At 45.6% G+C, this 25,238-nt stretch overlaps 1 protein-coding gene across 1 annotated transcript in view; it reads left to right on the plus strand.

Annotated features, from left to right (window-relative positions):
- Positions 1–6,933: 6,933 nt before the first annotated feature.
- PRCP (prolylcarboxypeptidase) overlaps positions 6,934–25,238 on the plus strand; it is a 64,261-nt gene continuing 45,956 nt past the window's right edge. The window contains exon 1 of the mRNA XM_082244463.1: positions 6,934–7,075. Within this exon, the coding sequence (XP_082100589.1) occupies positions 6,965–7,075 (111 nt within the window). The 5' untranslated portion in view covers positions 6,934–6,964. The remainder of the gene's footprint in view (positions 7,076–25,238) is intronic.

Consider the following 25,238-nt stretch of genomic DNA (forward strand, 5'->3'; position numbering starts at 1 on the left):
CTGAACCCAGAAGAAAGCTGTCACTCATGCCAAATCAGTGCCCAATAAGCCGTTGCTAGGGGCAACCCATGCCCCACAGCTGTACGTAACAAAAGAACAGAGAAGTTTGTGACATCATTAAACTCTTTGCACCTCTCTACCCTTTGAGAGTTCTTAAAACCGGGAGGCTGAGGTGGGCATTTGGGTCATGTGATCACTGTGATTGGTTGTCACAAGGGTCACATGATCAGAAAGCTCCTGATTGCAAGTATGCATCTAGAGCTTACCGATCCCCTCTGGCTACCGTGTTAGGAGCGTGCAGGAAGTGCATTCTCAGCATGGTAAGTTGTTTTAACCGGTTCCCGACCGCCCGTCGCCTCTTTACTGTGGCAATGCGGCCCTCCTGCGTGAACCGACGTAGACCTAAAAAACAACCGTTTGGGTACCAGTCCCTACTTTACCCACTTGCAAATGCTCGCCAAGCCTGACCCACGATGGCCTCTAGAGTCACATGGTGCTGCAGCATCCAATAGCTTTCCCAATGACCCAGGAAACCATAGAGCAGTGATGGTGAACCTTAGCACTCCAGATGTTTTGGAACTGCATTTCCCATGATGCTCTTGCACTCTGCAGTGTAGTTGAGCATCATGAGAAATGTAGTTCCAAAACATCTGGAGTGCCAAGGTTCTCCATCACTGCTATAGAGGAACCATGTTCCTCTTCACTTCCTCTCCATCTGCAATGCAATGGACGAGCGTGACCTATAGTGGAGAAAGGAGACTGCACCTGCCTACATGCTCATGACATCATTAACCTAATATGGCCAAATGGCCATATTTGGACAAAGTCATTGACCTAGTAGGGTTGATTTACTAAGGAATCAGAAAAAAAGGGGGGTTTGGTGCAAACCAAAAACCGCGCAAGTGGTTCAACCGTGTATATATGTATAAATATATAAATATATAATCAATAAATATAAACATAAAATTATATGTGAATATAGATATTAATATAATAATTAATAAATATTAATTATTTACAGGAATTGCTTCCTTGTAGTGAGCGGCAACAAAAAAAGCAAGGTGCTGAACAATTGTTTAAAAGAAGGGTAGTGTCGCGCTCAAAGATAAAAGTGCTTGTGCAGATAATTAAACCTTAATTCAAAAATTAAAAATTCATGATTGGTGACAATCTAAAAAATCAATCAATCTGTGCTCAACATTGTAAAGTGCAAACAGTCCATATGCAGCATCAAACAGTCCACATCTCTTTGGTGTCACACAAATTAGCAGAGACTTGATGTTAGTGCAGATTAACCTTCACCTCCACACTTCACCCAGTGATCTAGTAAGGTACTCCTTACCGGAAATATATGACCCCTTAATTATAGGGGGTCACATAGGCAATATCTCCACTCAGTACACACGATCCTCAGCTCCTCTGTTACACAGTGGGTAATCCAGCATCAAGCCCTTATAGCATAGCTCGGATCAGGTGACAAACATGGGTGGGACAAAAAGGAGACTCTCATGGTGCAGTACATCTAAACATATCGCTTTATTTAAAAAGTATTGCACTTACTCGAATCACCATAAAACAATCGCCTTTCTCATAAAAACATCCAGCGAGGGTTGTGAGCACTGCCGATCGCACAGCGCTCCTCTAACCCGGAAATGGCTACGGTCTCACGTTTCCCTTCCCGACGTACGTTTCGTCAGTACGACCTGACGTCATCAGGGGATCCCCGGGAAGGGAAACGTGGCCGCTGTACCCAAAATAAAATTGATGTCCTTTTTTCCCACAAATAGAACTTTGTTTTGGTGGTATTTGATCACCTCTGCGTTTTTATTTTTTGCGCTATAAACAAAAAAAAGCAACAATTCTGAAAAAAGAAAAAAACAATATTTTTCACTTTCTGCTATATAACATTCCCCCCCCAAAAAAAAAATCTAAAAATCAAATTTTTTTTAAATTTTAGGCCAATTTGTTTTCTGATACATATTTTTGGTAAAAAAAAAAATCGAAATAAGCATAAGGTTTGCACAAAAATGATCGCGTCTACTAACTATGGGAAAGATTTATGTCATATTTATTATTTTTTTTATTTTTTTTTTTAACTAGTAATGCCGGTGATCTGCGATTTTTTGCAGGACTGTGACATTGCGGCGGACAGATTGGACCCCTGACTGTTTGACACTTTTGGGGGGACCAGTGACATTACTACAGTAATCAGTGCTAAAAATATGCACTGTTACTGTAATAATGACACTGGCAGGGAATGGGGTTAACACTGTGGGTGATCAAGGGGTTAAATGTGTACCTAGGGGAGTGTTTCTAACTGTGGGGGGGGGGCTTCTGAAATGATCATAGAGACATGTAATCCTATATAGAAGGATCACAGGAGCTCTGTGATCATTCCAGAGAGAAGAACGGGCAGCTGTGTCTCAGTGGGGAACGAACGCGGGTGTCAGGCGGCAATTGGAGCTGCCTGCCCCGTGCATTGGCTTCCCCACTGACGAGCGGTGGCAGGAGCGCGCCCCCTAGCTGCCTGCGCGCGACCGATGTATACCTACGTGTGTACGAGACATTGGTTGGAGTGACAGCTTTCTTCCAGGTTCAGTCTATGTTGGGATCAAACCCATGCTCATCCCTGGTCTCCGGTGACAATTATATACAAAAAAAGACAGCAGGTGTGCAACTAACAACAGTACTCATTAACCGACTTCGGTTTGTGCTCTGGGCAGTGCTGTATTTTGGCCCAGGCCGACAAGGCCCAGACCTAGGGCGGCACTTAGCAGGGGGGCAGCAAAAAAGCCCCCCCCTCCACCTGAGACTCTTTTGGCCACTGGTTGCTAGTGCCGCCTCTCCCACCTCTCTCTCTCTCACGCACTCACCCTCTCTCTCTCTCCCCCTCTTTAATTCTCTCTCACCCCCTCTCTCTCAACCCCTCTTCTCTCATCCCCCCTCTCTTTCTCTCTCTCACCCCCTCTTCTCTCATCCTCTCTCTCTCTCTCTCTAACCGACCCCCCCTCTCTCTCCCATCCTCTCTCTCTTTCCCTTTCATCCCCCCTCTCTCTCTCATCCCCCCTCTCTCTCTCTCTCATCCCCCCTCTCTCTCTCTCTCATCCCCCCTCTCTCTCTCTCATCCCCCCTCTCTCTCTCTCATCCCCCCTCTCTCTCTCTCTCATCCCCCCTCTCTCGCTCTCTCTCACACCCCCTCTCTCTCTCACCCCCCTTCTCTCTCTCACCCCTCTCTCTCTCTCATCCTCTCTCTCACCCTTTCATCTCCTCTCTCTCTCTCTCTCTCTCTCTCATCCCCCCTCTCTCTCTCTCACCCCCTTCTCTCTCTCTCCCTCCCTCCCTTCCTCACCCACCCCCTCTCTCTCTCTCTCATTTCCCCCCTCTCTCTCTCTCTCCCACCCCCTCTCACCCCCCCCCCCCTCTCGTGAGATCTCAGGGGTTCATGCTGGCACTTGGAGTCCTTCAATTTTGGAGGGAGTCACATCCATTAAAAAGGAAGGGGTGTGGTAAATTTACATAGGAAGGGGAAAGGCCTAGGGCAGCACAAAACCAAAATACACCACTGGCCCTGGGTCTGGGGGATGGGTGCATGGCGACCCTTTACCGTTGTGATTGGACGCAGCGCGAGCCAATAAGCGGGTCCAGCAGACGCAATGTCTGCCAAGACCCGCAGATCGTTCAGAGGTGAGGCAGAACGATGGTCTGCCTATGTAAACAAGACAGACCGCCGTTCTATCAGAGAGGAAGATGGAGATCTTTTTTCTGCTAAGCAGAAACACCAATCTCTGTCTTCCTCCAATTAGGCCACCCCCCCTTCCCATACAGTTAGAAAGCACTCCCTATGAACACACCTAACCCTTTGATCGCCCCTGATGTTAACCCCTTCCCTGCCAGTGTCATTATTACAGTAACTGTGCATTTTTATTTAGCACTGATCACTGTATTGGTGTCACTGGTCCCCAAAAAAGTGTCACTAAGGCCCCTTTCACACTTGTGCGATTTGGGACTGCAAAGTCGCATTACAAGTCGTACTCCATGATTTCTAATGAGTACCGTTCATTGTACGGCTTCAAGTTGCAACGACTTCAAAGTAGTCCCTGCATTACTTTGAGCCGATTTTAATGCGTTTTGAGGTCCAAAGACATAGGCATTGCTTCAAGTCCAGTCACAATCGCGTCAAACCAATCAATATACAGTTATTGGGATTTTTTTTTTTAACAAAAAACAAGTAGCAGAATACATATTGGCCTCCATTGATGAAGAAATTTGATTTTTTACATTTTTTTATTGGATATGTTTTATAGCATAAAGAAAAAAAAATATATATTTTTTTTTCAAAACTGTCGGTCTTTTTTTATTTATAGCGCAAAAAACAAAAAAACGCAGATGTGATTAGATACCACCAAAAGAAAGGTCTATTTGTGGGGAAAAAAAAGGGCATACATTTTATTTGGGTACAGCGTCGCACAACTGTGACTGTACCCATAGGTGTGCGCAGCCTATCGCATTAGGGTGTGCACCCCCAAAGCTCAAACACATATGTGTGTGTGCATGTGTATATATACTGACAGTGTCAGTCCGGCAGAGATTGGTGTCAGTAGGGCAGTGGATGGTGACTGTAGTTTTTTTTTTTATTATTTTGTTTAATTAATTTTTAATTTTTTTTATTTTTATTATAATATTTTTAGGGTCTAAACAGGGGGAATCTGCGCCACATAGGATGATTAGGGTGTGCCCAGGCACACCCTGTGCGCACACCTATGACTGTACCGTATCGCAAAAAATAACCTGGTCATTAAGAGGGTAAAACCTACCGGGGGCTGAAGTGGATAAAAAAATTGAGGCATAAAATTGCTACAGTTACCCAGAATGCAGTTGATTTGAAATATTAATAGTTTAACCACTTTACTGCTGCTCATTAGAGCTCTACTGCAGCAAAGCGGCTCGATAACGTCTGGCGACGTAGACCTACGTCGCCAGACATCCCCTCTCTCTGCGGCGCGCGCGCGCCGCCGGGGGCTCGCTCCCGCTGTATTCAGTCACATCGGGAGTCGGGCGAGGGGAGGAGCAGCAGCGATCGCCGCTGCTCTTCCCCGATCGTCGGGGAATCGAGTGTGGAGATCCGCCCGCTTGTGTAAACAAAGCGGGCGGATCTCCTAAGTGACAGGCAGGGTCAGATTGCAGGGTTCAGCATAGCTGAACCTGCGATCTGTCCCTGTGTCACTCAGTCCCCTCCCCCCACACACGTCAGTAAGCACCAGGCATACATTAACCCCTCCCTCTCCAATAAAAATTAACCCCTTCCCTGCCAGTGTCATTTTTACAGTAACAGTGCATATGTATAGCACTGATTACTGCAGTAATGTCACTGGTACCCCCAAAAGTGTCAAAAATGTCAGTCAAGGGTCCGAACTGTCTGCCGCAATGTCGTAGTCCCGCAAAAAAAAAATCGCAGATCGCCGCGATTACTAGTTAAAAAAAAAACACCAAAAATGACAGAAATCTTTTCCTTAGTTAGTAAACGCAATAACGTTTGCGCAAACCAATCAAAATACGCTTATTGCAATTTTTTTTACCAAAAAATATGTAGCAGAAAACAAATTGGCCTAAAATGATAAAAAATTTAAATTTTTACATTTTTTTGGGGAGGAATTTCATATAAATAATTTGAAAAATATTGTTATTTTTTCAAAATTGTCGCTCTGTTTATAGCGCAAAAAGTAAAAATCGCAGAGGTGATCAAATACCACCAAAAGAAAGCTCTGTTTGTGGGGGTAAAGGACATAAATTTAATTTGGGTACAGCGTTGCACGACCGCACAATTGTCAGTTAAAGTAACGCAGAGCCGAATCGCAAAATATGGCATGGTCAGGAATGGGGTAAAACCTTCCGGTCATAAAGCGGTTAAAAATACGCTCATTGAGAATTTTTTTGTCAAAGACATGTAGCTAAATACATTTTGGCCTAAATATATGACAAAAATTGAATATATTGGATATTTTTGAACTGTCAAAGTAGAAAAATATTGTTATTTTTTCAAAATTGTCGCTTTTTTAAATTAATATCGCAAAAAATGAAAATCGCAGAGGTGATCAAATACCACCAAAAGAAAGCTCTGTTTGTGGGAAAAAAAGGACGTAAATTTTGTTTGGGTACTGAGGTGCACGACCGCGCAATTGTCAGGTAAAGTCGCACAGTGCCGAATCGCAAAAAGTGGCCTGAACGTAAGACAGCAAAATCCTCCGGTGGTAAAGTGGTTAATTATGATAGTATGTTTTATTATATACCTACCTGATTTGAAATATTATTTTGCCATCTGACATCGCTCACGCAATCAAGCGCCTAAAAATCACGCATTACCTCTACCAAATAAAAAGCAAGATTTTCCAAAGCAAGCAAAGGGTCTATTGCAATTTAGATTTAGATTTACCTTCAACTATGTAGTGCAAGGGCCTGCCTGATTTCATACGGATTGAAAGTGTTTAGGTCTGACCTCATATTATATGGTTTTGGTAAATCTAAAGGAAAAAAAAATCTAAAGACAATTGTATAGTGGGCGTGGCCTATTAGTCGTACGACCAAAAATTGCCTGTGGATCTCCTGTTGAGAACATTGTGAGTGATAGCAGATTTTATTTATTTATTTATTTTTAATTTATTTTATTTTTTTCACAATAAAGGTTTATTGTGGTAAACAAAATAATAAACAGTTTGTATATCATAAGCAGAATTTGTAGCTGTTTTCTTGCAATTGCAACAAGATGGTAAAGAGATTAACTTGAGCGTGACTAAAGAAATCAAAACGCAACAAAAAGCTAACATTGCTGAAGTCTATTGAGCAACTCTGTAGCAGCTGAGTCTTTGTGTCAGTAATAGGTTAAAAAAGGGGAAGTGACAGAGTCCCCCCCCCCCCTCCCATCAAGTCCCGCCCCTCTATAGTTTATACCCAGGCAGGGAATCCCTGCATGTCACACACAGACATGGCATCTCCAGCAGTATCTTGTTGGCTTTTCCTCCTCTGGGTCTCCCTTGTGTGTTCTGATCCCACCTATGAAACACATTACTTTGATCAGAAGGTAGGTGACCACTCTGCAAACGTCTATTAGAATGGAAATGGGGAACATCAACGTTAACACTTTAAATTTGGCAAAGTGATCATTTTCAGTTGCTACGATTCTAGGAAGGGTTAAAGTGACGTCTCGGCAGGTCACGAGTCTCTTGGGTTTCGCAAGATCTCTTGCAGGACATATGTTTTCTTTTGTCTACGTTGATAGTTTTGATTCTTCTTCCTTTTTTTTTTTCTGTGGCTTATTTCCTGATAGCAGATGATTGGTCTCAGCTGACTCTGATTGGGCGCTGTCGTTTCTAGTTTGTGTTGTACAGGTGCCACCTTCTCTATGGAGAGTCGGGGATTTTGGTCTAGAGTGGTGTTTCTCAGCTCCGGTCCTCAGGGCACACTAACAGGCCAGATAAGTATTACCTTGGGGAGATGCAGACTAGAGTACTGCAATCACTGAGCAGCACATTATATCACCTGTGATGCATTTTTGTTTTCTTGCAAACCTGGCCTGTTAGTGTGCCCTGAGGACCGGAGTTGAGAAACACTGATCTAGAAGGAGGTTTTATCAACTTTTTTTTTTTTTTTTTTTTTTTTTTTTTTTTTTACATGGAGAAACCCTTGAAATAATGTTTCAGTCTCTGGGAGCCCCTGCTAAAAATGTTTATATCTACGGTTCACCATACATTTGCCCAGGGTTCCTTGGTAGCCAGCGGCTCCTCCAGAGGTAGACCAGGGTTCCTTGGTAGTCAGCGGCTCCTACAGAGGTAGACCAGGGTTCCTTGGTAGCCAGCGGCTCCTCCAGAGGTAGACCAGGGTTCCTTGGTAGCCAGCGGCTCCTCCAGAGGTAGCCCAGGGTTGCTTGGTAGCCAGAGGCTCCTCCAGAGGTAGCCCAGGGTTGCTTGGTAGCCAGCGGCTCCTCCAGAGGTAGCCCAGGGTTGCTTGGTTGCCAGCGGCTCCTCCAGAGGTAGCCCAGGGTTGCTTGGTAGCCAGCGGCTCCTCCAGAGGTAGCCCAGGGTTGCTTGGTAGCCAGCGGCTCCTCCAGAGGTAGCCCAGGGTTGCTTGGTAGCCAGCGGCTCCTCCAGAGGTAGCCCAGGGTTGCTTGGTAGCCAGCGGCTCCTCCAGAGGTAGCCTAGGGTTGCTTGGTAGCCTAGGGTTCCTTGGTACTCAGCGGCTCCTCCAGAGGTTGCTCAGGGTTACCCAGCGGCTCCTCCATAGGTAGCCCAGGGTTCCTTGGTAGCCAGCGGCTCCTCCCAGAGGTTGCCCAGGGTTCCTTCAGCAATGAGCAGTTTTTGGCTCCGATTAAGTTACAACAGGGATCTTCTTCAAACTAAGGCCCTCCCAGCTGTTGTGGCACTACCCATCCCATGAGGCATTGTAAAACTCCTCAAATTCACAGACCTGACTAGGCATGATGGGAATTGTAGATCCTGAAAACTGGAGGGTCGTAGTTTGAAGACCCCTGAGTTACATAGTTAGTCTGGTTAAAAAAAGACAGCAGTCCATCTAGTTCACAGGTGTCAAACGGGTGTCCCTCCAGCTTTTGTGGAAATAGTGGAAAGTCCCACAAGACATTGCAAGGCTGACCATTACAAGTATGACTACCACAGCCAGGGGCATGATGGAACTTGTAGTTCTGCAACAGCTGGAGGGCCGCCAGTTTGATACCCCCCTGATTCTAGTTCAACCAACTGACGCCATTGATCTTTTAGGCTGGGTTCACACTTATGCCAATTCGTATGACCGGCTCTCAATGGAGCCAGTTCATACACCTCCGGGGCACCCATAAGGGTTGCCACCTCACCCATTTAAAACAGGACACATTAATTACACAGGTTCTGGGGCTAATTTAATGTACATAAGGCCCTTTTCACATGTCAGTTTTTCAGGCAGACCTGCTCGGATGCTCCATGCATCCCTATGGGGCAGCAGATGTCAGCAGAGACATGTCCGCTGACACCCGCTGCTATCCGATCCGATCCTGTCTGTGAAATCCAGATGGATGGAAACCCCATTTTCCATCCGTCTGGAGGATCGGTTTGGATGGGATCGGATGAGAACAGACAAGCGGTCCGATCTCCCCATAGAGAACAGCGGGGATCTGACAGCTCCATCTCTGCACACAGAGCGAAGGCGGAGCTGTCATCCGCCTGCTCAGCGGGGATCGATTTCCCCCGCTGAGCAGAACGGATTCCGTCGGCCGGTGAGCCTGTGTGAAAGGGGCCTAAGGCACTAAATGATTTTGATTACCACCTTAATCAGCCACAGAAACTGTGTAATTAGTGTGCCTTGGTTTAAAGGGATGAGGTGGCAACCCTAGCGGCCGTGGTCCGCACTGGAAAAGGTTCCTGTGCGTCTTCTGGTTTTCAAGTCTGAATTCAGGCCAAAATTCAGACCCGGTTCGCACCTGAAACTGAGAACAGGGATGCACCAGACCCCCCTGCTATGGCTGCAGCTAGTGTGAACCCAGCCTTAAAAAGTGTGTGTGTGTGTGTGTGTATGTGTATATATATATATATATAATTACATTTATTCCCCCCCCCCCCCCCAAGGAGCTTGGAAAGCAATGTACCTGTGATCAGGGGGTACAATGGCAGACTCCTGCAAATAATCCCTGAAGCTTTCAACCCATACCTGCATACAGGCAGGCTTTTTACAAGCTGCAGGGCTTGTGAATGAACTACAAGGCCACTCCTCAGCAAACTCCCAGTCCATTCAGAACTACAAGCCGTGGGGGTACTTGTAGTGCAAGTTATTCACACAAAAGTTATTGATTCCATATATATATATATATATCATCAGCAATTTACACAGCGCTTTACATATATGTTGTACATTCACATCAGTACATGTCCTCCAAGAAGCTTACAATCTAAGGTCCCCAACTCCCATACATGCACATATAAGGGCCAGTTTAGACAAGAGCCAATGAACCTACCAGCATGTCTTTGTAGTGTGGGAGGAACCCCACACAGGGAGAAGATGCCAACTACAGGCAGGTAGTGCCGTGGTTGGGGCTCGAACTGAAGACCCTAGTGCTGCCAGGCTAGCCACTTTGCTGCCCCGAAACTCTGAATGAGTGACGTGGGTTGATAGTGGCAGCGGGCGCTGGGAGAAGGTACACGCACGCTGTGACTGGGGGGGTGGGGATGGGCTGCAGCTACTGGAATATGTTGCATGTTCCAAAAGGTAGGCTTCTCCTTTTAAGCTATCTGTAAGAGGGTTTTACTTGCCAATGATCCCAAGTGTAAGGAGCAGTTTTCATACTGACCATCACACTAATGTACCATGAGTTGTAGATCTAGTAGCTTTTAGCCGGGTCTCCCTGAGACCCGAAGTTTATTTCAAGGGTTCCTCTCTGCTAAAATGGTCAAGAAAGGCTGCATTAGTATGATGGTCATTGAGGAGAATCCCTCTCAGATGGTTTATGGTTTTTGGTGTTGGTGGTTCCATATCTGAAAGGCAGAATTTGCTTGCAGCTTGAGGAACCCTAGGGTTCTACAGAACATTGGTTGAGAATGGCTGGTCTAGCAAGTCATGCATGTCATTGCTTTAATACCTAAAGCCCTGTACACACGCAATGATTGTTGGCCGTAAATGTTCGGGCAACGTCCGATCGGCCGATTGTCGGCTTGTTAGTATGATGCTTCCGACAACCGACTGCGACTTTTCGGCCGAACAAAATCTGGTGCATGCTATAAAATTTTTGTTGGCCGTCGGCCGATTTTTTTTTTTTTTTTTTTTTTTTTTTTTCAGTCAGTACAGATTTCGGCAGACAAAAATCAGATGAGCAAGACTGGGCATGCTCATAGAAGAAAAAACACACGGAAAGTAAACCAACACATGACATCACTTCTGAAGTTGGTTGTTGTTGGCCGAGAAAATTTGTGTGCAGTCTAGAGCACATTTCAACCAACACAACAACACTGGACAAAAGTCGGCCGATCGGTCGGCCAACAATCGTTGCGTGTGTACGAGGCTTAAGGCACCTTTTACATGGACCGAATCCAGTATTGTGCATCAGGGGATTCGTCTGCTGATCCCCCAGCGGAGCGGCTGGATGACAGGTTCGTGTCCACTCCACTTTTGGCACAGCCCTGCTCTGCTCTATGGGCAGTTGGATGTACTTGGACGGGCTGTCCGTTTACATCGTCCTGGCCAGATGGAGGGGATCCCCTTCCAGTTTTGGTTTTTCCAGATCTGATTAAAGGTAGTGGGTGTAAATGGACACAAGTCTGCTTAAATCCGCTGCTCCATAGAGGAGAATGGAGGGTCCAATTGGGTCTGCCAGAAAAACTGACAGGCAGACCTGATCGGACCGCTCTTCCGAAAGGGGCCTAAAGGGTATAAACCTGGAGATGGGTATCCAACAAGCTTTCTGAGCAGTCATAGTTATTGGCTTTGATACCGATGCGTTGGAGAGTGAGATTATTTTAGTATCCCATTTTGTAGTGTACTGCATTATACAGGCGAGTGGCAACATTCTAGTATATACAATGTGTCTGACTTGGTCATCAGTACGGATGAGAAAATTGTGCTGGGTTCAGTTTGCAGGAGGTTTAGCAAATCCAGTGGGAAGTCTATTCTCCTTAAACTTAGTATCAGTTCCCACTGAGGTCTGTGGGAGGCAAAGCTAGTGATTTTTCTCTGGCCTTTTTCAAGGCTAATCTGCAAGTTCCACTTTTTTTTTTTTAATATATAATGTAGTCCTCTTTTGAATAGTGACCTAAAAAGAAAAACGGCATGATTTCAAAGCAAAAAAACAGCAAATTTTGTCCCTATTCACACCGAATCCGACTTTAAATCATGCAACTTCAATTCAAAGCTGCAGGTCAGTGAGCGTTTAGGTGCGAGTTGGCTGACATCTGTGTGACTTCATGCACAGATGTCTATGCAAGTCACACCTGAAATCCCCAGAAAAATAGTGCCAGAACCTTTTTTGTTTTTCAAATCGATGCGACACCGCAAAGTCGGAATCGCACCAATTTGAACAGTTCTATTGCCAACAATGGGGAGCGACTTGTTGTGGGATTTGGAAATGTGAAATCACATGGCAAGTCACACCGGTGTGAACGGGGGCTTCCCCTCTGAGTGATCTATGTACATTACAAGGATTTTAACCAACTCTGGTGCAGATTACTACGTTTTTTTGTTATCCTGAAGAAATTTCTGTTGGTCTGTGTCCATGCGCAAAGTGAATAGGAGTGATTTTATAAGTCTTACTCAGCTGCTACACTTGCAGGGTTCGAATAAGGAAAGTGTCAGGGTCTGCATTCCTTTGGATGTAATTTTCCCTTTGGGAGTATCTTACCAAAAATGACATTTGTGTTGCAGGGGATGCCCAAAATCTGACTTGTATCTTAGTGCAGACTTTGGGAAAAAAAATCAGCCAATCACACAAGCAGAATATGACACTTCTGGTGGGGGAGGAGTCGTTCTGTACACAACTTGTCTACAGAATGCCTTCAAGTTTCTATATTGCTTTGCATTTTACAGAAAATAACAGTGCTGCCAATTGGAAAGGTAATATTTATTAACATTCAATAACAATATGACTTGTGTAGTAATTATCTATGCTTCTATAAAAATATAATATTATTATTATTATTATCTATGCTTCTATAAAAATATAATATTATTATTATTATTATTATTATATATATATATAATTTTTTTTTTTTTTTTTATTATAAATTTGCTATTTTTTTTCCCAATGAAGTGGCGTTATCCTTTTTATTATTCTAGCCAGACCCTTATCCAGGCATGCAGCCTGGGTGTCCAGGAAAGAAAGGGCAGCTAGAATGCAGCCCTCCCCTTCCTAGACCAGACAGGACTACATGTCTTTCAACATTGTAGGGGTGGAAACGATCAAAGCTTCCCTCCCCCTCTCCTTGCAAGGTACCTTGTCTCCATGTTGCAGAGATGGGGTACCTACAGTCCTCCCAACATTCTGATCCCCAAAAAGGATGAGGGAGGGGGACTTTATAGGAATCTGGAAGCCCCCTTTAGATTAGGAGGGGACCCCGATATCTACCCCCTCCTAGGGCAATAAGTGGTCAAAATAGTCAAAAGTAAATAGACATCTTGGAAAAAAGTCCTTTTTATTAAATACAATAACCAAGTAAGTAAATAATATTCCTCAATAATAAAAAAAAAATAAAATTAGAAAATTCCTCAATAAAAAAAAATATATAATCACGTGGTCCAGCGTCCATCACAACGACCTGCCGCTCAATGTTTCCCCATCGCTATGATGACCCGCCATCTCCCTGCTAGATTTTTTTTTTTTTTTTTTTTTTTTTTTTTTTAAAGGCTAGGGATCCTGGGTGACGTCACTGACCATATTTGGTATTAGTCCTATATAGTCAATGACGTCGCCCAGCATCCCCGGCTGCGTGTTCATATTACCGCAGCGTCTGGGACCTGTCAATTAGCAATGTGTGGCTGGAAAACCTAGTCAGATGGCGGGCCTTACGATTGATGAGGATTTAAATTGCTGTGTGATGTAATTGATGATGGATTTGCATGGGCGGACATTCTAGGCATAGAAATTTGTATTTGTTGTGAATAAAGGACTTTTTCCACATTCTGCTTGTGTTTTTTATTTTTTAAATTTACCCATAGGCCCTGTTCACACCTGAGCGTTTTATGAGCTGAAAAACGCTCATTTCTGAAGTCTCAAAACCGCCCAACAAGCAAAATCCCATTCATTTCAAAGGCCCCTGTTCACATGTGAGTGTTTTTGTCACCTAAAGCAAAACGCCTGAAGCTCAAAAAAGTACATGAGCTTCTTTTTTTGGAAGATTACAAGCGTTTTTATTAGATGTCAATGCCTTCAATAAACTCCTGGGGAAAAAAAAAAAAAAAACGCCTGAAAACGATACGCTCAGGTGTGAATGGAGCCTAAAAATAGTTAATTGAACAGTGGTTGGTTTTTTTTTTTTTTTTTTTTTTTTTTGGCCGCAGTCAAGGGTTGCCACCCTTTCTTCAAGCTAAACCAAACAATTAGGCAGCAAAAAAAATGTTTTTTCTTGTAGTTCACACTAAGGCGACCTGTGAGGCGACCTGGTCGCCTCACAGGTCGCCTTCCATAGGGAAGCTGTGGACCCGTTCTAATAGGAGCGACACAAGTCGCTCCTACTTAGAGAAAGGGTCCGGGGCTTCTTTGGGGCGACCCGGCGCGACCGTCATAGACTTCAATGTTATGAAGTCCGTGCCGGCCGCTCCAAGGTCACGGCGCGCTGCTCGCACCGTGACCTTGGAGGTCGCCTCCCCAAGTCGGATCGCCCCAGTGTGAACGGGGCCTTAAGATTGTAAAGACATGCAACAATCCTGGTTATGCTGCAGAGATAATGAGTGGGGCGGGGTCTATGACCGCTGGTATGTGAGTGAACAGGGTTGGGGGAGGGGCTTCCTGGTGATCAGCCCATGTTGTAAAGGGAGGAGTTTGTACACTATACTGGCCACTTCATGTCATCTTCATCCCTATGAACAGACTGACTCTCTCACAAGTATGCATAGAGGGAGCCAGAGTTAAATCTGAATGTGTCTGGGTTTTAGGCTGACACATGATTCAAAACCCGGACTGTCTGGGTGAATCCCGTATGGATTAAATATCTGGTTCCCCTTGAAGAAATAGGAAGAGTTATCCCAGTCGCCACATACCTCGCCCAGCCCAAGTAGTTAGCATGTCAAAGCAGCCTCAGCTCGATTCATCCAAGCCAAGTCCCCAACGTGTTTCGGCCTGCTCCAGGGCTTAATCATTGGAGATCTCCGTGATTAAGCCCCAGGATAGGCCGAAACATGTTGGGTATGTGGCCTGGATGAATCGCGCTAAAGGCTGCTTTTACCTGCTAACCACTCAGGCCAGGTGAGATGTGCGGCGGCCAGGCTATCTCTTCTATTTCTGCTGCGTGCTTTAGGTCTGGATGGACCTCTCCTCCTCATCAGTCAGCGGCATGGGACCTTGATGACCTCAGTGGACCCTTAAGTGTTTATCAGGGTCACCTGCTGCACTCAGTGGTTTTTTTCCCACTTGGCTTGTATTTCCTACAGTGACAGGGTCACTTAAACGTTGGGATTATTGTAAGGATCAGGTACACCAGAATGTGCATCTCTTCCCAAGGCACCACAGTGTGTAGCTTTGCACAAAAACTCCTTCCATGTAGCTTCTGCCACAGGATAGATTTCGGCAGTGAGGAGGGGAGTCTGCCCCGGGCCGGCAGTGAGGAGGGGAGTCTGCCCCGGGCCGGCAGTGAGGAGGGGAGTCTGCCCCGGGCCGGCAGTGAGGAGGGGAGTCTGCCCCGGGCCGGCAGTGAGGAGGGGAGTCTGCCCCGGGCCGGCAGTGAGGAGGGGAGTCTGCCCCGGGCCGGCAGTGAGGAGGGGAGTCTGCCCCGGGCCGGCAGTGAGGAGGGGAGTCTGCCCCGGGCCGGCAGTGAGGAGGGGAGTCTGCCCCGGGCCGGCAGTGAGGAGGGGAGTCTGCCCCGGGCCGGCAGTGAGGAGGGGAGTCTGCCCCGGGCCGGCAGTGAGGAGGGGAGTCTGCCCCGGGCCGGCAGTGAGGAGGGGAGTCTGCCCCGGGCCGGCAGTGAGGAGGGGAGTCTGCCCCGGGCCGGCAGTGAGGAGGGGAGTCCGCACCGGATCCACAAAATTTCAAGTGTGTATCCTAAGGAGTTTCTCAACCTGGGTTCTATGGAACCCTAGGGTTCCTCCAGAATTTGCTAAGGGTTCTTTGAGCAATGAGCAGCTCCGGCACCTCCGATAACTTACCACTGATCTTTTTAGCTAATCTATAAGAGGGTAATTCTTTCCAACTGACCACAAGTTCTAGGATCATTCTTCCCACTGACCATCACACTAATGTATCATGAGGCGTAGATATAGCAAATTTTAGCAGAAAGTTATTTCAAGGGTTCCTCCGTGTCAAAAAGGTTGACAGGCTGACCTCGAAGGTATTTTACTCATTCCATATCTATCCAGTCTTCCATATCTGTAGTACTACGTTGAAATAAAATACTAATAAAACTGTCCATTGATTTTAAACTAGGTGCATCACCAAGTAGACCCTTTTCCATCCAGGCTTCCCTGTGTGGTGTACAAGGTGTCTTGTAGTAGTTCAATGTGTATGCTGACTGCACTATCTGATGCATCCAATAGTGTATCATTAAAATAATGAAAATATGACTAACTCCACAAACTTGAGTTGTCTCCCTATGTATAATTAATTTTCTAACCCAAAACCGAGTGCCTACTGTAAATGCTATGGGTTTCCCTTTAATTGGGTATACAATAAGACTTTGCTAGCGTTATGTCATACTAGAGGAAAAATAAAAACTGCTTTTGTACCGGGGGCTCCTCATTGTTCTCCTGATTAGTAGAGCTAATGTACTTGGCAGTCGTTGAATGAGGATTTTAATAGCGTAATACAAACAATGGTCTCTCCGGGGAAACAATGGACTGTGTTTGGCAATTGGGTAAAATAAGGAAGTACTTGTTAGCTGCTGCCAGTGAAATGATATATTTTTATGCACTGCTAATCAGGGGGTCACACTGCAGACACAACTTTCCAAACCCGAGCAGGAAACCAAACTCGCTTCCTCCCTGCGTCCGCTAATCGTCTCTCCCTGCGAGCAATCGCAAATATCACAATTCATCTTGTAAACCAGTATACAGGGTTTGTAGGAGGGAGAAAAAAAAATAGCTTTTAGGTCGGCCATATATTGAGCATGTTTCTAGGATTTCTAATTTACTGCAGAGTCATATTCCTGTACTTGGTGAATGTGTTTAGTGACCGGTTCTGCTTTTTTTTTTTCTTTTTCTTTTTCTTTTTCTTTTTCTTTTTCTTTTTCTTTTTCTTTTTCTTTTTCTTTTTCTTTTTCTTTTTCTTTTTCTTTTTCTTTTTCTTCTTTTTCTTTTTCTTCTTTTTCTTTTTCTTTTTCTTTTTCTTTTTCTTTTTTTTTTTTTTTCTCTGTGGTATTGGGATCAGTTCCAGCATTGTAAAAGGATACCCCTCAACAGCATCCCATATTAACGTTTCATAGCAAAGATACGTATTTGTAGTGCAAGAAATCCTAATGATTTTACTTAGGGTGACATATTCAGTGTTAAAAGCTGCTGAGACAGGGAGTAGGGGGCAAGTACTGGAACAGGGGGACGGGGAATGGGGGGGGGGGGCAGTACTGGGACAGGGAATGGGGAGGGAAGGGGGCAAGTACTGGACCAGGGGGACAGGGAATGGGGGGAGGCAGTACTGGACCAGGGAAACAGGGGAGGGGGGGGGCAGTACTGGACCAGGGGGACAGGGAATGGAGGGGGGGCAGTACTGGGACAGGGAATGGGGAGGGAGGGGGGCAAGTACTGGACCAGGGAAACAGGGGAGGGGGGGGGGGCAGTACTGGACCAGGGGGACAGGGAATGGAGGGGGGCAGTACTGGGACAGGGAATGGGGAGGGAGGGGGGCAAGTACTGGACCAGGGGGACAGGGAATGGGGGGGGGGGGAGGCAGTACTGGACCAGGGAAACAGGGGAGGGGGGGGGCCAGTACTGGACCAGGGGGACAGGGAATGGAGGGGGGGGGCAGTACTGGGACAGGGAATGGGGAGGGAGGGGGGCAAGTACTGGACCAGGGGGACGGGATGGGGGGCAGTACTGGAATGGGGGGAGGGGGGGCCAGTACTGGACCAGGGGGACAGGGAATAGCCGGGGGAAGGGAGTACTGGGCCAGGGAAACGGGGGAGGGGGGCCAGTACTGGACCAGGGGGACAGGGAAAAGGGGGGGGGGGCAGTACTGGGACAGGGAATAGGGGGGGGCCAGTACTGGACCAGGGGGACAGGGGATGGGGGGGCAGTACTGGAACGGGGGAGGGGGGGCAGTACTGGGACAGGGAATGGGGGGGGGGCATTACTGAGACAGGGAGTGGGGGGGGGGCAGAACTAGAATGGGGAGACAGGAGTAGAGGGTTCTGAATTGTCATTTCAGCTCTGCACCCCCCACACTCCTTCCTTCCTTCCTTCCTTCCTTCCTTCCTTCCTTCCTTCCTTCCTTCCTTCCTTCCTTCCTTCCTTCCTTCCTTCCTTCCTTCCTTCCTTCCTTCCTTCCTTCCTTCCTTCCTTCCTTCCTTCCTTCCTTCCTTCCTTCCTTCCTTCCTTCCTTCCTTCCTTCCTTCCTTCTTTTTTTTTTTTTTTTTTTCCCCCCCCTAATGGATTAGGATAAAAAAGGCCTTCTGTGTGCAGCAGCCCCCCTAATACTTGAGCCCCATCTTTATCCAGCGATGTTGCAGGAGTGTCATGTATGCCCGGGACTCCCCTCCTCAATGGCTGAAACAGTAGCAGGGCACCATTGGCTCCCGCTGCTGTCAATCAAAGTCAGTCCGCCAATGAGGAGAGAAAGGGATCAGGGCTCTGTGTCTGAATGGACACCGGGAGCTGTGACTCAGGTCGGGTGCCCCCATAGCAAGCTGCTTACTGGGGGGGCTCTCAACGGGAGGGAGGGGCCAGGAGCACAGAAGAGGAGGATCCAGGCTGCTCTATGCAAAACCAACTGCAGAGGAGGGAAGTATAACATAGTTGAGATTTTTGCCATCACTTTTAGAGCCGGTTCACACTGAGGCGACTCAAAGTCTCCCCGACTTTGAGCTGCGGCTTGCAAACAACTTCTATAATAGAAGTCAATGCAAGCCGCTCCGATGTGGCCCTGAAGTAGTGCAGGAACCTTTTTCTAAGTCGGGAGCGACTTGAGTCGCACTGATTAGAACGGTTCCATTGCACAGAATGGAGCACGACTTGTCCAAGTCGCCTGACAAGTCATGGCAGTGTGAACCAGGTCTAACATTCAGCACTTTGAACAGTTGAAGGGAAGGCTGCAGACAAACAGGTACAACTTATGTAGGAGGATTTGTTTAATCTGTGTATCGCCTGAGGATGGTCCCTTCGCTGGGTATATGTAAGGGTTTACAGACATTTTTGAATCTCTCAGGCATTGCTATGACCCCGGCACTTTTTTTTTTTTTTTTTGCTGAACTACATTGAGAAATTTTGATGACTAATAGTCTCCCACATAGTAGATGCAGTCATTTTAGCTTTTAGTGAATCCAAGACACAGAGAGCAGCACCCGCCAAAAAAAAAAAAGAAGAATCCTTCAGAAGTTTATTCGGCAGTCTGCCGCTTGTTTTCCAGTTGGGAGATCTCCAGCCGGCCGTGTGATCTCTCTGCACACTGATGAGTAACGTAGGTAAATACTTACTCAGCAGGGAAGAACATCTGACCCGTATAACTATAAAATGTCCATAAGTAATCATTAAAGAATAGTACAGTAAACCCCCCCCCCCCCCCCCCCGCTCCATCGCGGTTCAGTTTTTGTGGTCCCGGTATTTTGTTTTTTTTTTTTTTTTTTTTTTTTTTTTTTTCTGTAATGTTATTTTACTATATAAATCATTGAAAATAAAATATTTTTGTGTGGTGTTTTTTTTTTTTTTTTTTTTTTTTCCCATAGCTCTTGCGATGTCTCTCGGTATCTTTTGTGTGTTTAACCACTTGCCGACCGCCGCACGACTATTTACTGCGGCGCTCAGCCCCTCACAGGCAGTACTACGTCGCTAGCCTGTGAGGGTCTAGGGAGCGAGCACGCGCCCCCAGAGGCACGCTCTCACTCCCAAGTGGTCACGGACCCCCCCCCCCCCCCGCGCGCGCGTGTGACCGGCGGACCCGATCGTCCGTGGAGAGGGAGAAAGGCAGGCGGCTGATGTAAACAAGCCGCCTGTCATTCTCCCCGGTGTATGAATGATGATCATACGGTTCTACTATGTAGGACCATTGATCACTGTTCATACATCTCAAGCAACAGCCAATCACAGTTGGAGTCACGTCCCTAGAGAGACACAGCCCCTCCCTCTCAAAGTTAACCCCTTCACTGCCAGTGTAATTTTACAGTAACAGTGCATATTTATAGCACTGATTACTGTAGAAATGTCACTGGTAACCCCAAAAGTGTCAAAAATGTCAGTTGGGAGTCCGATCTGTCTGTCGCAGTCCCGCAAAAAAAAAAACGCAGATCGCTGCCATTACGCGTTAAAAAAAAAAAAAAAAAAAAAAAAAATGACAAAAATCTTTCCCTTTGTTAGTAAACGCAATAACTTTTGCGCAAACCAATCAAAATACGCTTTGCGTTTTTTTTTTTTTTTTTTTTTTATACATGCCCATTACGGCATCCTATTAGTTGGAATGGGCTGACAAGTGTCAGGCTTCTTCTCCCCTGTTACTGCAATACAATGGTGTCAATCAGCCCTTCTTCTTCTCCCCTGTTACTGCATCTTCTTCTCCCCTGTTACTGCAATACAATGGTGTCAATCAGCCCTAAATCCTGACTTGGTGTGCGCACAGAGCAATATAGATGTGCAAAGTGCAGTTACCTGTAATGTCCAATCAGAAATGGTATCCAGTGCTTGTCACACGCATGGCAATCCATGGATGGGATATGATAGTGTGGTACTCAGAGCTCGTTTATAACATTTTGTACATGATGTCCTCTAATCTTTAACATTCAACTGTTAAACACTTTAAGACCGGAAGATTTGACCCCCCCCCCCCCCTTCCTGACCAGGCCATATTTTGCGATTTGGCACTGCGTTACTTTAACGGGCGGTTGCGCGACGCTGTACCCAGATAAAATTGACGTTTTTTTTTTTTCTCACAAATAGAGCTTTCTTTTGGTGGTATTTGATCACCTGTGCGTGTTTGGGGTTTTTTTTTTTTTTTGGTGCTATAAACCAAAAAAAGAGCGACAATTTAAAAAAAAAAAATTTTTCACATTCTGCTATGTAACATTCTCAAAAAAAAAATAAAAAATCGAATTTTCAACATTTTAGGCCATTTTGTTTTCTGCTACATATTTTTGGTAAAATGGAAAAAAAAATCGCAATAAGCGTATTTTGACTGGTTTGTGCAAAAGTTATCGCATCTACTAACTACGGGAAAGATTTGTCATTTTTATTGGGGGATTTTTTTTTTTTTTTTTTTTTTAGCGGGATTGTGACATTGCGGCGGACAGATCGGACCCCTAACTGACATTTTTGACACTTTTGGGGGTACCAGTGACATTACTACAGTAATCAGTGCTAAACGTATGCACTGTTACTGTAATGATGACCCTGGCAGGGAAGGGGTTAACCTTATGGGTGATCAAAGGGTTAAATGGATGCCTCATGCTTACTGACGTGTGTGGGGGGAGGGGGTTCTGTGACACAGGCAGAAATCGCAGGTTCAGCTATGCTGAATCCTGTAATCTCTCCCGGTCTGTCACAGAGAAGATCCGCCTGCTTTGTTTTACATGAGCAGGCGGGTCTTCTCAAACTTTCCCCAAAGATTGGGGAAGGGAGGCGGCGATCACCGCCTCTCCTCCTCCGGCCCGACTCCCGCTGTGTCTAAACACAGCGGGAGCTGCCGAGACCACTAGGGGTCCAGCGACATAGGTCTACGTCGCTGGACCCAGGGGAGCCGACCCGCCGCAGTAGTATCGCTGTGTTGAGTTCGGCAAGTGGTTAAAAAATAAGGGTCTTCCTTTCTTGCTGATACGGGAGGGATTAGCACATTGTTTCCATGAGTAAACCCAACTTTGTACATTTGCTAAGATTTTTCCATTGCCTGGAGAGTCACAGGATTATAGACAAATCTTTGCTGCTGTATAAATAAATAAATGTTGCACATGACACCGTCTGTGGCTCAGCATGAGTAGTTTTCTCCAGCAAACCTAAAGGATAACTCCACTTTCGTGGGGAAAGAAAATGGCAAATGAAGAAAAAAAGAAATCTAGCGTATACAATTGCAACACTAATCCTATTGTGGTTACATAGTAGTTGAATAAAGACAACAGTTCAACCTGTGTAGGTGTGTGTGGACATATTCATCTCACATACCCCTGAATGTTCTGATCCTTGAGATGTACGTCCAAAAACCACCATACTTCCCGCAGAAACCACCTCTTGTGGTAGAGAATTCCACGCTCTTGTAGCCCTAACCGTAAAGAACCCCCCACGTTGCCTGAGGTTAAAACGCTTCTCCTCTAATCGCATTGTATGCCCTCGAGTCCTCATGCAATGCTGAGATCACCATTGAGGTATTTATAAATTGCTATCATGTCCCCCCTCAGGCGTCTCTTCTCCAGAGAGAATAAATCGAGCGATTGCAGCCGCTCTTCATAATTAAGGTCCTCCAATCCCCTAATCAGTTTAGTTGCCCTTCTCTGGACTCTCTCCAGCTCCAACACATCCCTCCTGAGGACCGGCGACCAGAACTGGACAGAATACTCCAGATGCGGTCGGACCAGAGTTTTATAAAGTGGAAGGATTATAGTTTTATCTCTGGAATACATCCCTTTCTTTATGCATGCTAATATTCTGCCGGCTTTGGCAGCTGCCGCTTGACATTGCATGCTATTGCTTAGTCTATCCTCTACCAGGATTCCCAGATCTTTCTCCATTTTTGATTCCCCCAAAGGCCCCCCATAAAGTGTATTGTGCTTTTATGTTTTTAGTCCCCCAAGTGCAAAACCTTACACTTCTCCACATTAAACCTCATTTGCCATGTCGTTGCCCACTCTGTTATTTTGTCCAGGTCATTCTGTAGGATATCTGCTTCATGCTGTGCAGTTATTGCCCTGCCCAATTTTGTGTCATCTGCAAAAACTGATATCGAACTACAGATCCCGACCTCCATGCTGTTTATGAATAAATTGAACAAGGTTGGTCCTAGGACTGAGCCTTGGGGGACCCCGCTTACCACCCCAGACCAGTCTGAGTATGCAAATTGAATGGTATTAAAAATGATCTTTAATTTTCAATCTGCAGTGCTGTAATTTTCTGTAAAATGCAATATGGCCACTGGGAGGAGTTCTGTACACAGCATGTATGCTGACCACACCCCCAGAAACATCATTTCCAAAGTAGGCAGCGGGGATGCCCCGCGTTTGCTGCTGGGTATCCACGATTCCCCCCTGCTGGTAATCACAGCTGACCGTTCTTCTCTCTGAAATGATCACAGAGCGCCTGTGATCCTTCTATATAGGCTCACAGGTCTCTATGGTCAATTTCACAAGCCACGCCCCCATACAGTTAGAAAACACTCCCCTAGGCTCACACTTAACCCTTTTGATCACCCCTAGGTTAACCCCTTCCCTGCCAATGTCATTATTGCAGTAACAGTGCATATTTTTTAGCACTGATTACTGTAGTAATATCACTGCCCCCCCCCCCCCCCCCAAAGTGTCAATATCTCCACCGCAGTGTCACAGTCCCGATAATTGCAGATTGCCGCCATTACTAGTAAAAAATAATGACCTTTTGGTTTGCGCAAAAAGTTTATCGCGTCAACAATCAAAATGAGCTTTTTTTTTTTTTTTTTTTTTTTTTTTTTTTCAAAATGGTCAGTCCTTTTTATTTATTATTTTGGTTCCTAGCGCAAAAAAATAAAAAAACAGGAGATCAAATGCCACCAAGAGAAAGCTCTGTTTGGGGGGAGGAACCGTAATTTTACTTGGGTACAGCGTTGCACAACTGTGAATTGTCGTGTGTGTTTTTTAAATCGTGCAGTGCGGTATTGCAAAAAAAAAAAAAAAAAAAAAATGGCCTGGTCATGAAGAGGGGTAAATCTTCCAGAGCTGAAGTGGTTTAAAAAGGGGAGTATGTCTGCAATAGGAGAGGAGGTAAATATAGAGGCTTCAGTTCTGCTTTAGGCTACGAGTGCAGCAACGTACAACATCTGTATGTGTGTGGTAGGCCATTAGAGAACTGAATCTTCCTTCTGTCATATGAAATCTGCAAGTTTTTTTTTTTTTTTTTTTTTTTTTTTTTTTCTTCTTTCATATCCTCCTTTCTGGTTTGGGGGGAGGGGAAATAAAGGTAAATGCAATGATACATTTTTGTTTAATTTTTTTTTTTTTTTTTTCTTTTTTGTCCCTCCACGATTAATATTGCCTGTGTGCCCAGCTTCATGATGAATTCCTACTGGTTTCTATGGCTTACTTTTTTTTCAGCCGATTTTTAGATATAAAGTAATGTCAATTTGATCAAAAGTAGAGCCACTCTGACGAGTACTTTTATGTAAAGCTTTGTTTTGGATAGAACTGCTTTTCTTCACCAGGGTTCCTCTAGGGCAGTGGTCTCCATAGCCCTCCAAACCCCAAAAACAAACAAATGGGGGGGGTTTAACCACTTCAGCCCCGGTAGATTTTACCTCCTTCCTGACCAAGCCCTATTTTGCGATTCGGCACTGCGTTACTTTAATGGACAATTGCGCGGTCGTGCGACGCTGTACCCAAACAAAATTTACGTTTTTTTTTTTTTTTTTTTTTCCCCCCACAAAAAGAACTTTCTTTTGGTGGTATTTGATCACCTTTGCAGATTTTTTTTTTTTTTTTTTTTTTTTTTTTTTTTGCGCTATAAACAAAGAGCAACAATTTTGAAAGAACAAAACAATATTTTTCACTTTCTGCTAACATTCCCAAAAAAATCAAAGTTTATTTATTTTTTTTAACACTTCAGGCCAATTTGTTTTCTGCTACATTATTTTTGGTAAAAAAAAATTGCCATAAGCGTATTCTGATTGGTTTACGGAAAAGATTTGTAGTTTTTTATTTTTAGTGGGATTGCGGCGGACAGATCGGACCCATATCTGACATTTTTGACCCTTTTGGGGGTACCAGTGACATTACTACAGTAATCAGTGCTAAATGTACTGTTATTGTAATGCCATTGGCAGGGAAGGGGTTAACCCTGTGGGTGATCAAGGGGTTAAATGTGAGCCTGGGGAGGGGAGGGCGTGGCTTCTGAGATGACGATAGAGACATGTTTTCCTAAAGGATCACAGGAGCTCTGTGATCATTCCAGGGAGAAGAACGGTCGGTTGTGTTTACAACAGCTGTCCGTTCTTCTCTCTCAGTGGGGAGCGATCGTGGGTGTCAGGCGGCGATTGGAGCCGCCTGACACACATTGGCTTCCCCGCTGACGAGCGGGAGCGCGATGCTGCGGCGCGTGCTCGCCCCCTACACTACCGAGGGCGAGCGCCGTACATGTACGGCGTTTCGCCCAGGAGCGGCTGCCTGCCGCAGTACATCTGCGGCGGGCGGTCGGCAAGCAGTTAATTTTCCCACTCTATACAGAATAGGGGAGGGTGATCTTGGCATTCATTGTGTGTC

Source organism: Pelophylax lessonae (assembly GCF_965119305.1).
Source record: "Pelophylax lessonae genome assembly, chromosome: 2".
In the NCBI taxonomy this organism is placed as follows: domain Eukaryota; kingdom Metazoa; phylum Chordata; class Amphibia; order Anura; family Ranidae; genus Pelophylax; species Pelophylax lessonae.